This window comes from Ahaetulla prasina, chromosome 1 (assembly GCF_028640845.1).
Source record: "Ahaetulla prasina isolate Xishuangbanna chromosome 1, ASM2864084v1, whole genome shotgun sequence".
In the NCBI taxonomy this organism is placed as follows: domain Eukaryota; kingdom Metazoa; phylum Chordata; class Lepidosauria; order Squamata; family Colubridae; genus Ahaetulla; species Ahaetulla prasina.
In genome coordinates, this window is record NC_080539.1 from 170,134,273 (window position 1) to 170,151,702 (window position 17,430).

The 17,430-nt window shown below is 39.2% G+C and overlaps 1 protein-coding gene across 1 annotated transcript in view; it reads right to left on the reverse strand.

Moving 5' to 3' along the window:
* Positions 1-17,430, reverse strand: part of JAG1 (jagged canonical Notch ligand 1) — a 60,109-nt gene that overhangs the window by 29,475 nt on the left and 13,204 nt on the right. The window contains exons 3-5 of the mRNA XM_058181453.1: positions 15,771-15,822; positions 4,274-4,528; positions 636-696 (exon numbers count right to left, since the gene is read on the reverse strand). Coding sequence (XP_058037436.1) covers positions 636-696; positions 4,274-4,528; positions 15,771-15,822 — 368 coding nt within the window. The remainder of the gene's footprint in view (positions 1-635; positions 697-4,273; positions 4,529-15,770; positions 15,823-17,430) is intronic.

The following is a 17,430-nucleotide window of genomic DNA, read 5'->3' on the forward strand; positions in this document are numbered from 1 at the left end:
TTTCAGAGTCTGGCTACATGCAAGCTGTTCTCCTAACCCACCACTCACCCCAACCTTGTCTGCTTGCCAGAAAAAGAAAGGAGACATCAAAGAACCACAGCAGCCCTCTGCCTCATCAAGAAGATCTACGGACGGACAAGATTCCATCCAAGCTATTAACCTCTCATCACTCTGAAGTCTGGCTCCCAAGAGCAGAGGACCTAAGGAGGAGGCATTAATCCCATCTCAAGAATGCTCAACTTGTGCCTACTGGTGGGAAAAGTTGAGGGAAAGGAGGGGGGAGGGGAGGAGATGGCGAAAGCTAAAACCAGTCATATAATTACACTTACTAGAAGTAAGTAAACGGATTACACACTGACATTGGGCCAAGAGTTTAGCTGCCATTCAGAATAGAAGATTCACCATCTATTTGGTTTCCTGCCTCCAGACCCAAAAGAAATATGTTTACGTGCAACAGGCTTTTCCAAGGCATCTCCCCAAAACATTGTTTTCTTTCCCGAGCCCTGGGGTCGAGAATATTTGCTTCAAAATTAAACATCAAGACTGCCCTAATGCTAATTCCTGGTTTGTTTGTTTTTTTACTTTTACAACAATTCTGAATCATTTAAGGAAAAAAAAGATTTCTTTGCTTTTACCTGCATTCGCCGGGTATTTTACAAGAACCATGTCTGGGGTTGCAACCCTGACGACAGATTGCTGAAAAGAGAAAAATGGGAGAAAATTAAAAATAAAAGAAATTTAGGAGGAATAAAGGCACAATGTAACATTTCTTGCACCTTGATTCCCCTGGAAAATTTTTAATAGCTCAGTCAGCACTGCAGTGGGTGTTTTGAATGAAGCCTTCTAGAAAAGAAACTGAATTGCTTCGTGCTAGGAACCAACAAAGAAGGGGTCCCAACTGCTTGGTGAAAGCTTCATTAACGAAATTACCTGAGCCCAACTTTGAGAGTTCTAAAAACTTTACTGGCCTGCAGCATTTTCTGCCTTTCAACTTAAGTCTATACATTTAGGCACTCACATAGTATAGCTGCAAATCATTTGCATAAAAGCACCTTTCACCCACTCCGACAGTGAAATGTTTGATGACTGGCAGTGCACTGATAGCACCACAGCCAAGACAGAACAGAAAAGCAACCAAGGGTCTTTCACTTGCTTTCTTAGCGTTAACAAAGGAATCTGATTTTTTTGTTTAAATGCTAGTTTGTGGGTAGGAATGGGAGACATACCAGACTCAGAATGGGATCAAATCAAGCAAGATTGTATCTAACTTTCAGGAAAAGGGGTGCATGCCACAGGTGGGTAAGGCCAAGAAGCAAGCAGCATGGCTACCGTAGACATTCACAGACACCCCACACTCTTCTTGGATGTGTGCAACAATGTGGTCTCCAAAGGCCTTCTAGCGGGAACCACTGGCCTGGGGGCATTTGCCAAGCCTAAATGGCAGCTGCAGGTATCAGAGTACAGGCCATTCTTATCAGAGGCCTCAGCACAGAGGGAGTCCCTGTCCAATTGCAAATTCACTCTACCCGATTTGCGGCAAGTGTAGACCTCAAAAAAACTTCTCACAAAGATTTCTTAAAAAGTAAAACTAGAGAAGAGGAGGCAAACTGATGGAAGCCTTAAGAGCAAAACATTCTTAAACTGACACCCCAAAATTAACTTCTGTCCTGGTTAGTAGCAGGAGCTCAAGTAGCCATCTTTCCCTATTGCTCTCCTACCTGCTCCTCCGTTTTGGAAATCTGATGGCTTATACCTGGGATTGTGCTGTACAAAGTTAAACATTCAACAATTGAGATATAATCCTTATGGATGCTTTTTTAAACAGAGGACACATTTGGTTACTATTCATGATACCTTCATGCTGAACAATATTGCTCTGGGGATTGGTGGTCACCTCTGTCTGGAATGTTGAGGTCATCCTGTGGGTGCTTGCTAGAAGATGGCTAATGGGAGGGGGCTCATCCATTCACAAAATGACTGACATAAAGAGTATAACCCCTAATTATGATCCTACCTGATACCTATTGAAGCCTCTCTTTAACAGAACCCACCCCCCTTCCATTTACTATTATCTTTCTTCTAGGAAGGAAGGAAGGAAAACTACCATTTTTAATTTTTATTAAAAAAAAAAGAGGTCTATTAGACATCAGATGTGTTCTTGGCTATAAAGAAGCGTAAGTTTTGTTTTGCAGCTCAATATGTATGTACGTTTTTAAAAAGTATTCCAAAAAACCACAATCACTCTTTTTCATTCACACATACAGCACAGGTGGGCAGGGGGATTGGCCTAATGGCCTATATTAAGTGAGGATCTGCAAGCATAGTACTACTACCTCCAAGGGGCCATGTTAGATCAAGTCATATGAAGTACTGAATGGAAGTCACAACTCACAAAATAATCACGCATTATTAAACTAAATACAAACACAGCTTGGGAGGTCTCCTGGATATATCACTAGCTGAGAAAGCTTAGGCAGCAACGCTAAGGAGTTTTGTTTTGTTTTGCCAGCTGCAGCTCTCCCTAGAGAAGTCAGTTATTCATGCGCTAGTGGTGTCCAAGTTGGACTGCTGTACACAGCCTTTATGCTGTTTAAATCCTTTCACTGGTAGGGAACGTAACTATTCAAGGATGGCTGTATCAGTAGGTGAAAGAGGTTGGTTCATGTGATATCTGCATTTTGCCAACTGCACTGTGGGCAAGTAAATTTCATTTACTGATCTAATCCGCTTTTCAAACAAGTTAAACTGGTATCATCATTACAGCTTGCAGAAGCAGCTTGCTCTGTTTATCAGCATCTTGTATGAAGCAGTACTTTTTTTTTAGAATGAAGGTGAATATACATGTCCCAGGATAATGTTACAGGATCCAATCTGGGTCGGTCACTGGGACCAGGGGTTTTATCTTCTGAGCTTTTGGACTTGTGCTGGAGCTCTCCTCCGACCCAGATTGGATCCTGTAGTATTTATTTTGTCTGTTTTCATTTGTTCACTATTCAATTTCGTCAGCTAACCTTAATTTCTCGGATTATAACAGAGGAAGACAATTTCTCCATTTATTTATTTTCTCTACATCCAACATAATTTTATATGCTTGTGTCTCTTTTGCTTACCCTTTTCTGAGCAAATATTTTTTCTTTCCTACCAGTTTCCTTTGTTCATTATGGTTACTCTTTTCCAGCTGTAAATATCCTGAGTTAAACTAAACTGCATATAACATTCAAAGGTAACCTCCTCATAAAGGCATTACAGTTCTGGTAACTTAATTACAGTATCTGTTCATTCCTCCATGTTTCCCAACATGGAATTTGCTTTGATTCACAGCAATTAAAAAAAACAACCTGGATGTTTCCTAGAACCCTCTTGATCACATCTGTATCATTCTATCTATTCAGTCATTACTGAATCTGACTCCATTAGCAGACGTGAAGTTAGAACTTTTTTTTTGTTAGATTACACTACATTGATCATTTAATTGCCTATTTCTCTATTTTAGGGATATTCTTTCAGACCTTTTGTTGTCCTTGTATTTTAGAATAGAATAGAATAGAATTTTATTGGCCAAGTGTGATTGGACACACAAGGAATTTGTCTTAGTGCATATGCTCTCAGTGTACATAAAAGAAAAGATACGTTCATCAAGGTACAACATTTACAACACAATTGATGGTCAATATATTAATATAAATCATAAGGATTGCCAGCAACAAGTTATAGTCATACAGTCATAAGTGGAAAGAGATTGGTGATGGGAACTATGAGAAGATTAATAGTAGTGCAGATTCAGTAAATAGTCTGACAGTGTTGAGGGAATTATTTGTTTAGCAGAGTGATGGCCTTCGGGAAAAAACTGTTCTTGTGTCTAGTTGTTCTGGTGTGCAGTGCTCTATAGCGTTAGATCGTTTAATCGCCTTAGATAATTTGGTATCACCCAAAACATAGCCTTTCCTGTAGATGATTTGATGTAGTTGCCCTTTACATTAATGGGTCTAATGTCCCTTTTATTATTTCCATAATAATACTATTTCATGACTTTAACTGACTGTTAATTTAATTGACTGTTAATTTGTTCCGATCCTGTAAGGCATCTAAATTTTGGGCTCAAAAAGGTCAGCCTAAAATATTTTTACATAAAACTATATTCTAATTTTGCTCCAGTTATGGCAAAACCACATTTTTGGGCAGATGTTTAGTTAGCTTAAAAAGATAACCTTTTTTGGCCTCTAGGTTTTGGGAGTGGAGGGTACATAAGAAACATAACATGAGTATTACAAACCTTTGTTGCAGTCCGGTCCCATCCAGCCTTCCAAGCAGGTTTTATTGCCATTCTGATCACAAGTATAGTGTCCAAAGAAGTCATCTCTTGGTCGACAAAGTTTGTTGCATCCAAAACCATAGTAGTGTTCATCACAGGTGACTCGGATCTGGTATTCAAAATGAGCTACTCCAGAATTTTGCTTCAAGGTTTGCCACTGACGGCTTGGATTGATCATCCCGGAATGTGATGCCTTTTCGATAATGCTATCTGCACCTGAAAGAGGAAAAAAATAAGTAAGAACAGAACAGCCACATGGGAGGACCTCAATTATAATGTTAATTCACCCAAGTAGCCTCCAAAAGTGAAAGATGTGGAAGTTAATGTAACAATATTGTCAAGTCTTGAAGCACCAGCCTGCATTGAAGTGTCACCAACAGGGAAATATACATTTTCATAGAAATTTGGAGCTATTTCATCTGTTGCCGTTGCTCTCCTGGTTAGCATTTCTAAATACATTATAGACATACAATCCAATAAACTCCTTATTCCTAACACAGTGCCTCGTTGTCCAGTTGTACCAGCTGTGCTATGACAACATTCTATCCATTAAATCAGGGGTGTCCAAACTTGGCAACTGTAAGACTTGTGGACTTCAACTCCTAGGAATTCTGGGAGTTGAAGTCCACAAGTCTTAAAGTTGCCAAGTTTGGACACCCCTGCATTAAATCAAAGAATTATAAAGTGAACTTTATGAATCAGGAAAGTGTTTCTAGAAAACACATGCTTTATGAAAAAAACTTAACTCTAAATCTGGAGTGGAAGATAAAATCCAACACCAACTGATAATCAACAATTAGGATGGCAGCACGAGGCTGGAACAGCTTCTCCAAACAAGAAGAGCTCAGCTCCCACTTACAATGTCTTGTGCTTTATTCTGAGTATTCATCCAACAACCAGATAGCCTTTGCATAGCATTTATATTGCTTTTGGGCCATATACAGTAGAAGTGCTGTAACAAAACCTATTTGGACTTGGAAAACCCGTGCCAAAAATTTCCAGACAAACAGGTCTAAGCAACTTTAAAGCAATGGTTGCTCACCTTCCCAAGTAACTTTTTAAAGCCAGTTATGATATTTATCCATCTTTTCGCCGCGAGCTCAAAACTTACTTATTTATCTGCGCTGGACTGGGTTAGTTTTTTAAGTTATGGGTTTTTAATGGGTTTTATCTCCAAATTTTAATTGTGGCCAATTTAAATAAGTTTTTTACTAGTATTTTAATTGTATCTATAATGTATTGTGCATTTTTTACTTGGCTGTGAACCGCCCTGAGTCCTTCGGGAGAAGGGCGGTATACAAATTTAAATAATAAATAAATAAATAAATAAATAGATGCCAGTTTTCAAGCTACTTTAAGCTGTCATTAGATACACACTTAACTGTGAGTAAGCCTGAGGAATTCATAGTGTCTGCATGGACATGTAAAGGGCTAAATTGGAAAAATGAAAGTAGAGATAATCTGACATGATTTCTCCATGATCTCTTTGAAGGAAGGGTTGGTTTCCAGGAAACTCATCCTAGTTCTGAAAGAAAGCCCTCAACTGCTGTGGGGTATACCCAAAAACCTGAAAATTTCACATTACTGTGGAACATTGTTTATAGATCTGTGGTATTTCACTTTGTAGTCCAGCCTTGTGACTTGAGTTATCTGACACTGCCATAAGACTTGCTTGCTAGCAGCTCTGGGCTATAGCATGAACATTTTTCTAGGCATGGAAAGGTGCCTAATACATTCAGAAAAAAAAGGAGGGAGGAAAGAAGGAAAGAGAAAATAAGAGGGAAGAGAAAAAGATGGGAATAATGGCAAGATATAAATAAGGTGACAGCAGGGCTAATGGCAATAAAGCAAGACAGATTTAAAGAACAAATCAGCTCAAGCAGTTTTTTTTAAAGATACAATTTTTAAAAATGAAAGTAGAGATAATCTGACATGATTTCTCCATGATCTCTTTGAAGGAAGGGTTGGTTTCCAGGAAACTCATCCTAGTTCTGAAAGAAAGCCCTCAACTGCTGTGGGGTATACCCAAAAACCTGAAAATTTCACATTACTGTGGAACATTGTTTATAGATCTGTGGTATTTCACTTTGTAGTCCAGCCTTGTGACTTGAGTTATCTGACACTGCCATAAGACTTGCTTGCTAGCAGCTCTGGGCTATAGCATGAACATTTTTCTAGGCATGGAAAGGTGCCTAATACATTCAGAAAAAAAAGGAGGGAGGAAAGAAGGAAAGAGAAAATAAGAGGGAAGAGAAAAAGATGGGAATAATGGCAAGATATAAATAAGGTGACAGCAGGGCTAATGGCAATAAAGCAAGACAGATTTAAAGAACAAATCAGCTCAAGCAGTTTTTTTTAAAGATACAATTTTTAAAAACATAATTTCTGTTTTGATGAGTTTTGGAACAACAATGAAAAAGAAAGATATGAACTCGTGGTTGCTCACTTTGTAAAGACTATTTCTAAATCCTCCAGGTTTTTTTAATATATACACAAGTCAATTTGAAGAGATGAATATTCTAACAGTATATTGAAACAGATGCCACTTTTGCAGGTTCCCTTCAGCTATATTGGTGACCAGATCACGGACTAAATACATCAACAAGCATATGAATATATTCCACAGCCTTAAACTAAGTTAGATGATGATAGTCCTATTTAGCCTAGTATTGTGAATTACAACTTTTCATGGCTCTCCAGGGCGGGTCATAACATTTCTTTCAGCTCAGCAGGGCAATACTTCAGCTAGAAGAAACTGAACATGGACTTCTATATGCAAATCATTTCTGAAGTTAGTCTTGTTTGCAGAACAGCCATGGCAAAAACGTAATCCATAAAGTTATAAGAAAGGACAAAAGTCAATTCAGGTATTTCATGTTGATGACTATGTTACTAAGACAGCCTCCTTGTTTGGTTTTATTATTATTTTTATCATATAAGAGCTTCAGGGAGGATTATGTGATCCCACTTGATATTGTGGGAGAGGCTCTGCTCCATTTTTAGCCACAGTTCTATTTCCAGCATTAAAGGCTGCTTTAATTATGGGCTAATAGAGGTATTAATACTTCTGAACAACTAAATGCCAATCAAGCTGTTAAACCATTTGAGTTATCGCAAGAGGAATTGCAACTGAAATGTGGAATAGCAGTATATTCTGTTAAAACTTGTCCTGAGTTCACCATGTGACCCAAACACATTAGAAGCCTTCAAACTATTATCAGCGCAGAAGTACTAAGTTAGAGAATTCTAAATCTGCAGGTTTTTAAAAAATAGACAGTTAAAGAATATTGCGGAGGTATTGAAATAAAGAGTAAGATTATTATTAAATCTCTTTAAAATATTAGTTTAACAAATACAAAAATGGAAGTTTAAAATGATGGGGGTCACTTATGCACAAGATTTGGACTTGCATTCAGTTTTGGCTGAATGCTCATCTATTTGTTCAAATGATTTTGGGAAAAGTAGTTACACTGTGTATGAGTATACCAAAATCTGCATATCTATCTATCTATCTATCTATCTATCTGTCTGTCTGTCTGTCTGTCTGTCTGTCTATGTATATATACACACACACACACACATGCATATGTATATGTATATGTAGTATATGTATATGTACACCGCCCTGAGTCCTTCGGGAGAAGGGCGGTATAAAAATCAAATAAAATAAAATAAATAAATAAATAAAATAAATGTATATAAACATAATATATAGAATTATGGATTTTCAGCAAAAAAATTCATATATTATTCTTTTATGACAGAAATACGGTAATTTACAATTTATCTTCAGTTACAATCTTGAACTAATGGTAACTACATGTTCACTCCCTACTTATAAACTGGCTTTACAGGCATGGTGGAAAGACTGATAATATTATGCTACACAGTCAAGGTTTAACACTGTGTTTAAAAACTGCTTCCTGCAAGGATATCATACCTCTCTTTTGAGAACAGTTATGCTGGGAACACAGACCTAGTTACTTATTCAACTAACAGCTTTCAAAATATTTGTTCCAGGGCAGTTTATAATGTAAATTGCACCATAAAGGTCCATTGTTGTACACTTCATTTCCCTAATAATGGCGATACCTGTAGGGCCAATTCACACATGCAAGGCAACAGTCCTCTTATCCATGGATGCAAGAGCGTGCTGCTAGCAATTGCATGACCTCTATGTCTGCAGACTTAGCTTTATTTTCATATAAAGTTCTGAAGAGACAAGGGGAATGCAACTTGTATGTGTAAAAATACTCTGCTCCCCACCCCACCCCCTTTCACCTTGGTAGATCATAACATTATTGGGCAGTTATTAGCCACCGCACAGGAAAAAACAAGCACTCACATAACCAGCTGTGGTAGGATTTTCCACATACTCTTTACTCCTTCTCTCCACTCCCACCTTGGCAGCTTGTAGTACCCAAAGAAAATTAGTTCAGAGCTTGAGAAACCTGCCATTACTAAGCCACAGAAATGGAAGGTTAATGACTAGCAATCCAATGGCGGCAGACAGTGGAAAAAAAAAAAGCCAGCCTGCCTAGAGAGAAAGCGATCTGTAGATTTTGCCACTGACCACACTGTAATCTTACACTTTGAATCAAAATGAGAGGGGGGGGGGAAATGAAAGCAATTGGATGGACACTGACAGGAATGTAGGAAAGAGAAGGTATGTATCGGGGGATGAAGGTGTCCAGAATTATTTTTTTTACCTCAGCTCGTCAACAGTATCACATCAAAATGTGTTTATACTGTTTTGGGCAAGTCAAGATCCATGGATAAAATGCTGTTTTCTTGCTTAAATGGCAGATAGTTTAGACCAGCGGTTCTCAAGCTGTGGGTCGGGACCCCGTTGGGGGTCGAATGATGATTTGCCAGGGGTCGCCTTAAACCATCGGAAATATGGGAAGTATACTTGTGAGTCGAAGAATCGCGCTCCAATGGTTGACTCCACAAGCCAGCTGCAGGCTCTTCAAATCGCTAGCCGAATTCGGCTTCAGGTGCCATAAACTTAATAGGGGAGGAGTCTCCGCTTTAATGCCTCCGTCCTCAAGGCAATTGCAAGCAGTTCAGATCGCTAGCCAATATGGCTTCAGGTGCGATAAATTCAAAACGAAAATAATTTTACGGTTGGGGTCGCCACATTGTGGGGAATTGTATTAAAGGGGTCGCAGTACTATAAAGGTTGAGAACCACTGGTTTAGACACACTAGGATCAGGGTGAAATCAAGCAGGTTCTGGAGAACCGAAAGCGGAAATTTTGAGTCGTTTGGAGAACCGGCAAATACCACTTCTGGCTAGCCCCAGAGTGGGGTGGGAATGGAGATTCTGGAATATCCTTCCCCCAAGAGTGGGAAGGGAAGGGGGTTTTGCAGCATCCTTCCTCTGGAGTGGGGTGGGAATGGAGATTTTGTAGTATCCTTCCCCGGCCACTCCCACCAAGCCACCCCCACAGAACTGGTAGTAAAAAAAAATTGGATTTCACCACTGACTAGGATCATTAATCTACCTACTACAATCTGCTCTGTTGCAGTGGGATGCCTGACTGTTAAGATCCTTTCAGCTTCTGATATCACAATCCAATTTCCCACTCAAGAATTTTCCAAGAGGGTATTCTGTACTGTTGAACCAGGACACATTTGGCAATCACTTGTTACTAGGGCAAAAAAAAAGGGCTCCAGCTGTGCTGTGTAGATTTTTTTCTATCTGTTAAGGTAAGCAAGTAGGCTATAGCCCCTGAAGTTTGAAATAAGGAAGCTATTCCTACTCAGAGGCTCATAAGGTTATTATTTATCCATCAGCATTATCATATAATATAATAAAATAATATAAAATAAAATAATATAATATAATAAAAAATTCTATTCTATTCTATAATGTTCAATGGTTAAATCAATCCTCAAGCCCATCTTTACCCATCTAACATTATCCAGAAAGTGGAATACATTTTTTGATTTTGATACTTGGATTTAAAGACTATAAAGATTAGGGTAGAGGGGAACCAGACAATATATTATCTTCAAAATGTCTTCCTAAGGTCTCCTTGAATTATTAGAAAATGTACTGACAAATATCTAACACTATTCAGAATGCATTCTTTTAAATTGTTAGTTGAACTTTCTCATTGCAACAAGAGATTCCAATTTCGCAAAAGATTCCAGACACCTATAATTTTCATATGTATTATCTCAGCCTTATTTAGGAAGAATTCCTGCTAACTTTCATTATGTTGCTGATGTGTCTTTTAAAAGATGTTCATGATATGTTCCAAAGGAAGAATGCCCAGTCCTACAGGTTCAGGTCCTTTGAAAGAACCAGCATGGTACCACCCAATGTATTTTCTATCTTCAGACCCAAGTCTTTTACAATCTACTTTGGATTGCAACTCCCAGAATTCCTATGCACTATGACCGAAAGTATTTGGAGGTCAAATCCCATTATAGTCATTGTAGCTCAGGGGTGTCAATTTCGCATTGTCACATGATTTATCACGACTTTCCCCCCTCTCCACTAAAATTTGAGGGCATGGCGTGGCGCATCTGGCCTGCAGGCTGAGAGTTTGACACCCTTGTTGTAGTTGATTTCCTAGCAAGCATCAGACTGCCTATTTTTTAAATACATTTAATAGCTCCCATCTACATGCGGAGAAAGTATTTTAAAACTGTCATACATCTATTTTCACAGAAAGGACCATAGAATACCTGCTTATGTATCATAAGCACTTCATACCTGTGTCTAATCTTATTCTTCAAGAACAATAAGCTCTTCTTATGCCATATCTGGAAAGCACATCAAGGTAACAAGATTCCTATCGTTCTTTTGAGATCCTGGAATTTATACAAATTCAAGGCTCGCCCAGACTTGAATAAGACAGTATTTGTTGTGGAGGGCTGCTGAATGTGAGCCACTCAGAAAGCTTTGACTGGACGGTATTAGAAACAAGATGGTAGACTAGACAGTTATCTTCCAGATATGTTAGATTACTTCTTCCAGTAACCTATCCCAATTACTGGCTATGCAAGATAGAAGTGCTCAGCAGTTAAGTATAATTGAGAATGTTTGCTCTTCAATCTGACATTAACAGGGCTTCAGCTTTAGGGAACAGCATTCTAAAGTTTTCCACAAAATAGTTATCGTGTTTCCCCAAAAATAAGACTGGGTCTTATATTATTTTTTGCTCCAAAAGTTGCATTGAGGCTTATTTTCTGGTTAGGTCTTATTTTGGGGGGAATACGGTACTAATTGCATCCATCTGACTGATGGTCTTAATTGGGGCTTATTTTGGGGGTAGGGCTTATATTATGAGCATCCAGAAAAATTATGCTAGGGTTTATTTTCTGGTTGGGTCTTATTTTTGGGGAAACAGGGTAATACTTAAATTAGGACAGATAAATGTATTGTCATCCAGTCTAAATTGTTTCTCCAAAAGCAATTTAAAATGTTTTAGTTACATTAATCTATCCCATTATTTTAAAACACATGTAAATTATGAATCAATTGCCATTCAATATTGCATTCTAACCTATTCATCATAAAGTTCTACGAGACCTAATAAAACTTTGCAATAGCAGATAACCAACATAATATTGAAAGGGGGAAGTTTCCATTGCCTGGTCTCCGTTGTGATCAATTATGCAATACCAGATCTATTGCAAATTTACTCATGAATAAGTGCAAAGCTCCATCCGGATCTGGTCAAACATGCTTTTCAGAAAAAGGATTTTAAGTATTTTTTTTTTTTTTGGAAGGGGGGGTTGGTGAAAAACTTTGCTTCCAGAAAGTTCGAACAAATAAAGGATTCATTGTGAAGCTTCAGACATTCTGTTTCATGAAATAAAGATGAGATCTATTCAAAGAGATAGTACAAGATGCAGAATGAAAAGAATTAGGCTCTTCTAGCAAACAAGAGCTTCTTTCAAATGCAGAATTTCTCCAGTAGAGTTAATGTGGCAACACCTATATGAGAGTCATTTCTCTTTCATATGTTGTTTATGCCTTTATGCCAAGGCCAGTCTTGTATTTTCTAGTTTCAGTGTCCACAAAATGCACTTGCTGCTGTAATGGAAGTGTTCTCCATCCTTTCCTTGCAATGCAGAAGAGAACATCCAACCAATGATGAAACCTTCACGGCAGTAAGATATACCATGAGTAAATGTTAGCAAGCAAGTTTCTCTGGAGGAGAGCTTTCACAATAATTTTGGGAAAGGAAAATTTAAGGTTGGCTAGATAGAAATGAGAAACACAGCCCTGCACAATGAACTCATCCTTAAACTGTTTTCTTCCTCCCTTTAAAAGGATGTTTCTATTTTGTTTTTATGTCTACTCATATATGATAGTTCCTAAGCAGAGTTATTATGTAAATTTCAAAAAAGGAAGTAAGCACAGTTGTAAATGAATGGAAGTATTTCACTCAATGCTTTTACCACCAGGTGTTCTTAGAGAAGGCATTATCCCCCATCAATTACAATTATAAGGGGATAATAACAATTCCTGAACTTAGGTTTTGTTTTTTTCAAGGTTGAAGAGAAATACCCTAAAAATTTCATAGCCATTAGGAAAGCTGTTTAGTGAAATGGAAGCGTGACTGAATCACTCTGATGTAACCTATGTTTACCAACAGAACTGGCTATAAGCAGCAGTCTGAAAAAGCTGAGTGTTATCTTGAAAAGGGAGATCCAAAAAGAACTAGAATCCAACTAAGTGTTAACTGGAGGAGGCATACATGTTATTTAAAAGAGAATGGTGGTGGCAGTAGTGGACATCTGCCTAAATCAGCAACACCTAGGAAGTCATTTGTTTTTATCTCCAAATCAAAATGAAATGTGAGCAAGTTTAAGAACCTCACATTGCTTCAAATATGAAGGCAGGATGTCCAAAATTTCATCTCTTCCTTGAACTGGATTTGCCATCTCTGAAAAGCCAGAATGACTGCAGATGTTACTCATTCTATCTCTGCAACATACCTGTCACCTATGTAGGTGACCTATATGCTGCCATTTTTTCCTCTAGTGCAGGGGTGTCAAACTGGTGGCCTGTGGGCTGGATGCGTCACACGCAGGCCACGCCCACCCCAGCTCTCTGAATGGAAAAAGATGTTGCGAAATGTCACGTGACGGCAACGTGACATGGTGAATTTGACACCAGTGCTCTAGTCCATACACAGAACTTCATCTGAGTTGCATGACATAACATTTTGCTGTGGATCAGTTGAAAACATACTCCTAAATTACTAAGCACACGACATAAAAAAATTGTACGGAAAGCAATGTGCACAGAGGAAAGGACTGTAAAATCAGCACTGGTGAGTTCATCTGGGAAAATTAAGGACTGCGCAGGTGCAATTCTCTAAAAGAAAACTAGGGGGACACATATGGTTTCCATGCTACCTCACTCATGAATTCAAATGTGGTTCTATGCTGGGGTCTTCCAGAGATTTTGCCAACTTCATTTCTCTATGGTTTGAATTCCAATAAGAAATGGAATAGTGGCTAGTGATCAAGATCCATAATCTCACAGCCCAGAATAATTGAACCAATGCTTTATTGCTTATGTCAAGCTTAAAGAGTGCTGGGTAATTCTTTTGGACTCAGGATATGCTTGGGCTTTGTCCAATGTCTGCTCCCAAGGAGAAGAGAGAAGAGAGAGACAACTGAGTAGGCTTTCACAAAATGCTTGATCTTGATTGTCAGTTATATTTAATTCTTCATGGCAGATAGCCTTTTATGTCTTACTCAGGGGAGTTTCAGATGCATTCTTTTCCTCACCTCCATTCTTTTTCGGATCTCTCACCTGAGATCAAAGGCTTGTCCAGGTTCCTATTTATTTTGCTGGAGAAAACCTGACATTCCTATCTCATTATTTCTTGGCTCCTGTATCTGCCACTTAGGTCCCTACCTGCTAGTAGCTTCATCCCTAGGGAAGGCATGCTCTTAAGTGGCACGTCTGTAAGCTTCTGTCATGGTAAGAACAGTACATTTGGAAAAACATTAACATCATAGTCCAAGTTATAAACTACAGTACATTCAAAGACATGGTTGGTAGGAGACACCCAGTCTTCCTTATTCCTTGGCAAGATCTTGACTCTATCAAGAATCCCATTTTTAGGAAAGAAGGCCATGACTGATTTCCCAGGGACAGGGTCTCTGGATTCAGGGGCTCTGCTAATGTTCCACAATACTTTCTTGCTGGTTGTTCTGTTTGCTCGCTTTACTATCTGGATATTTTATCTATCCTGTTCTTTGTCTCTGCTTCCTTCTTCTGATTTGGTTTTCTCTCTTTACTATCTTTTCTGCAAAATTTTTATTATATTAAGGTTCCGGGTTTTCCGCTCTGCTCAGCCCCTTTTTCAGGCAGGCTGGTTAGCTAGCAAATGGTCACATTATAGCCCAGTGCAGGGGTGAAAGCCAGCAGGTTCTGGAGAACTGGCGGTGGAAATTTTGAGTACTTTGGAGAACAGTCAAATGCCACCTCTGGCTGGCCCCAGAGTGGGGTGGGAATGGAGATCTTGCAATATCCTTCTCCCAGGAGTGGGGAGGGAATGGATATTTTGCAGTATCCTTCCCTTGGAGTGGGGTGGGAATGGAGATTTTGTGGTATCCTTCTCCTGCCACACCCACCAAACCACGCCCACCAAGCCACACCACGCTCACCAAGCCACGCCCACAGAACCGGTAATAAAAAAATTTGGATTTCACCGCTGGCCCAGTGATACCATCCACAGTCGTCCTAGCAAGGATCTTCAGTGCCACATGGGGGAAACCGGATCAACCAATCCCAGTAAGTAATCTCCCACAAGTACTTTCTATATTTGTTTCAAAATCTTTTCAGCTGGCCTGAAAGGAAATATCCTGGAGAATTTTCTGTCTCATTTTTCTTACTAATGTTCTTTATGAGCCATGCAGCAATAGACCAGCAGTCCAGATGTGTTTCTCCTTGGAAGATAAATTCTCTCTCCCTAACTTAGCAGATTTCTTCTCATTCAACCTGGGACCATCATGGGAAGGAGGGGGGAAAAAATCCTTCTGTTGTTGTTGTAACAGGATGTCTATCAAAAATGTAAATTTCAGAATAACTTAAGGAACTGTCATCCCTTATCTGGTCAATTTAATCACATGGGTATTCCCTGATATTGACCTCACCCAAAATTCTGTCCAAGATTGTTCTTGGATTCATTGAACATTCTACATTGTTCTCTTTAAGAGGGTACCATCAGATGCCTTGTGACCACAGCAGCAGGCTAGTTAGGAATTCCGGGAGTTGTACTCTCAATGCATCCAGAAGACTCCTCGTGTATGTCCATCAGTTTTTCCCTTTTCCATAGGTGCATGCTACTGTGGTTAAGAAATGCATGGCAACTTTGCCAAAACATGACGAAGGGCCTCATCTATTGTAATGTCATCGTTAAGTGTTTACTCTTAAATAATTCCAGAAAAGGAAACAAAAAGGGAAATTGCATACTTACTAGCACTGTCATTGCTGTAATCCCAGGCTTCAACCAGTAACGTGTAGGATCTCTGCAAGATAGTAATAGGGATCAGTCATTTTTTGCAAGACACTCTTATTCTACTATTGCCCTAAATTTTATAGAGCACCTTCTGAAAACTGTTGAGCTTCTTCCTTTAAACTGTGACTTGCCTATAAGCATAAATAAGTCAATAGATTATAGGTGAAACAAAGGTGATCCTCTTGCAGCTGCTTAAGCTGCCTTATCCTTCCTGGTTCAAGCAATTTAAGGTGAAAAGTCTCATCTTTGTCACCACTAATGCATCTTACATACTTAGGCAGGAAGTTACCATCCCTTCCAGGGTTCTGTTGTTATGTTACATAAAACATGCTGCAAGGAGGAAAACAGCCCTGCGAGAGGGAGGTTTTTTTATTAAAAAAAAAATAATAATAATTAAAAAAAGCCAAGCATTTTACAAATTATCAATGTTTCCCATTCAGAAAGCCAGCCATGGTTTGCTAGAATTGCACTGTCAAGGTTCAGAGCCATAATCTCTAAAGATTCAGCTTTTCAGCACCTCTTTGAACACTTTGTCTAAAGCAAAGCCATCGCTGCTCCCACAAGGATCAGGTAACGAAAGAAAGGAAAGAGCAGATGAATTTGGAAAGGGAGGGGGAAGGGGAAGAGATGTATAAAGCAGCCATGAGAGAAGGGGTGGGGGAAAGGAATAGAAGGGTAGCCGCTCCTCGTTCAAAACCTACCTGAAGGAAGAGTTTACAAATGGCTGAACTAGTGGCAACTGTATGCTTATAAACTCATGAAGCTGCCCTGTGAGATCTCATTGCTGTATACAAGGCAAACAGATTTAGGCTGGAAGGGTGCCAGCTGTTCTAGCTAAGCCACCTTCTCTTTAACCTTGAATTGAAACAGGAATTTAAAAACTCAGAGAGCAGAGGGATATAATCTGGTGCTTCCTCAGGTTTTGAACTTTGACCTCCCTATCAAAGTTATAAACCCAGCAGCAAGGAACAGTAGGACCTGCTGACCTCAGCTAGAGGGTAATAGGTGTCATCTTCATTTGTCCATTCTATACCCAATTTTTAAATTTAAATTCCCGCCTTTACTACTTTGTAGGTACCTCAAAGAGCAAACCTATGCAATAATGCTCCTTTCTAAACCTCAACAACTCTGTGAGATGGGTTAGACTGAGAGAGACTGACTTTTTGGGCAAAGTCACCTAACTGGCTTTCATGCCTAACGTGGGACTAGAACTCACAGACTCCTGGTTTAACCATTATACCAACTGACTGTCTCCAAACTCCACGAAGAATGAATGGTGAGTCAAAATGCTTAGATAAATTGGGCAGTAAAACCAGGAAAGATGTCTAGAAAAGTTACATTGTCTATGATGAACATTATAACCGGTATAAACTATGAAATGAAGGCAGGGGTGAAAGCAGGTTCTAGAGGACCGGTACCGGAAATTTCGAGTAATTTGGAGAACCGGCAAATGCCACCCTCTGGCTGGCCTCAGAGTGGGGTGGGAATGGAGATTTTGTAATATCCTTCCCCCAAAAGTGGGGAGGGAATGGGGATTTTGCAGTATCCTTCCCCTGAAGTGGGGAGGGAAGATTTTGCAGTATCCCTTGTTATGCTCACCAAGCCACACCATATCCAC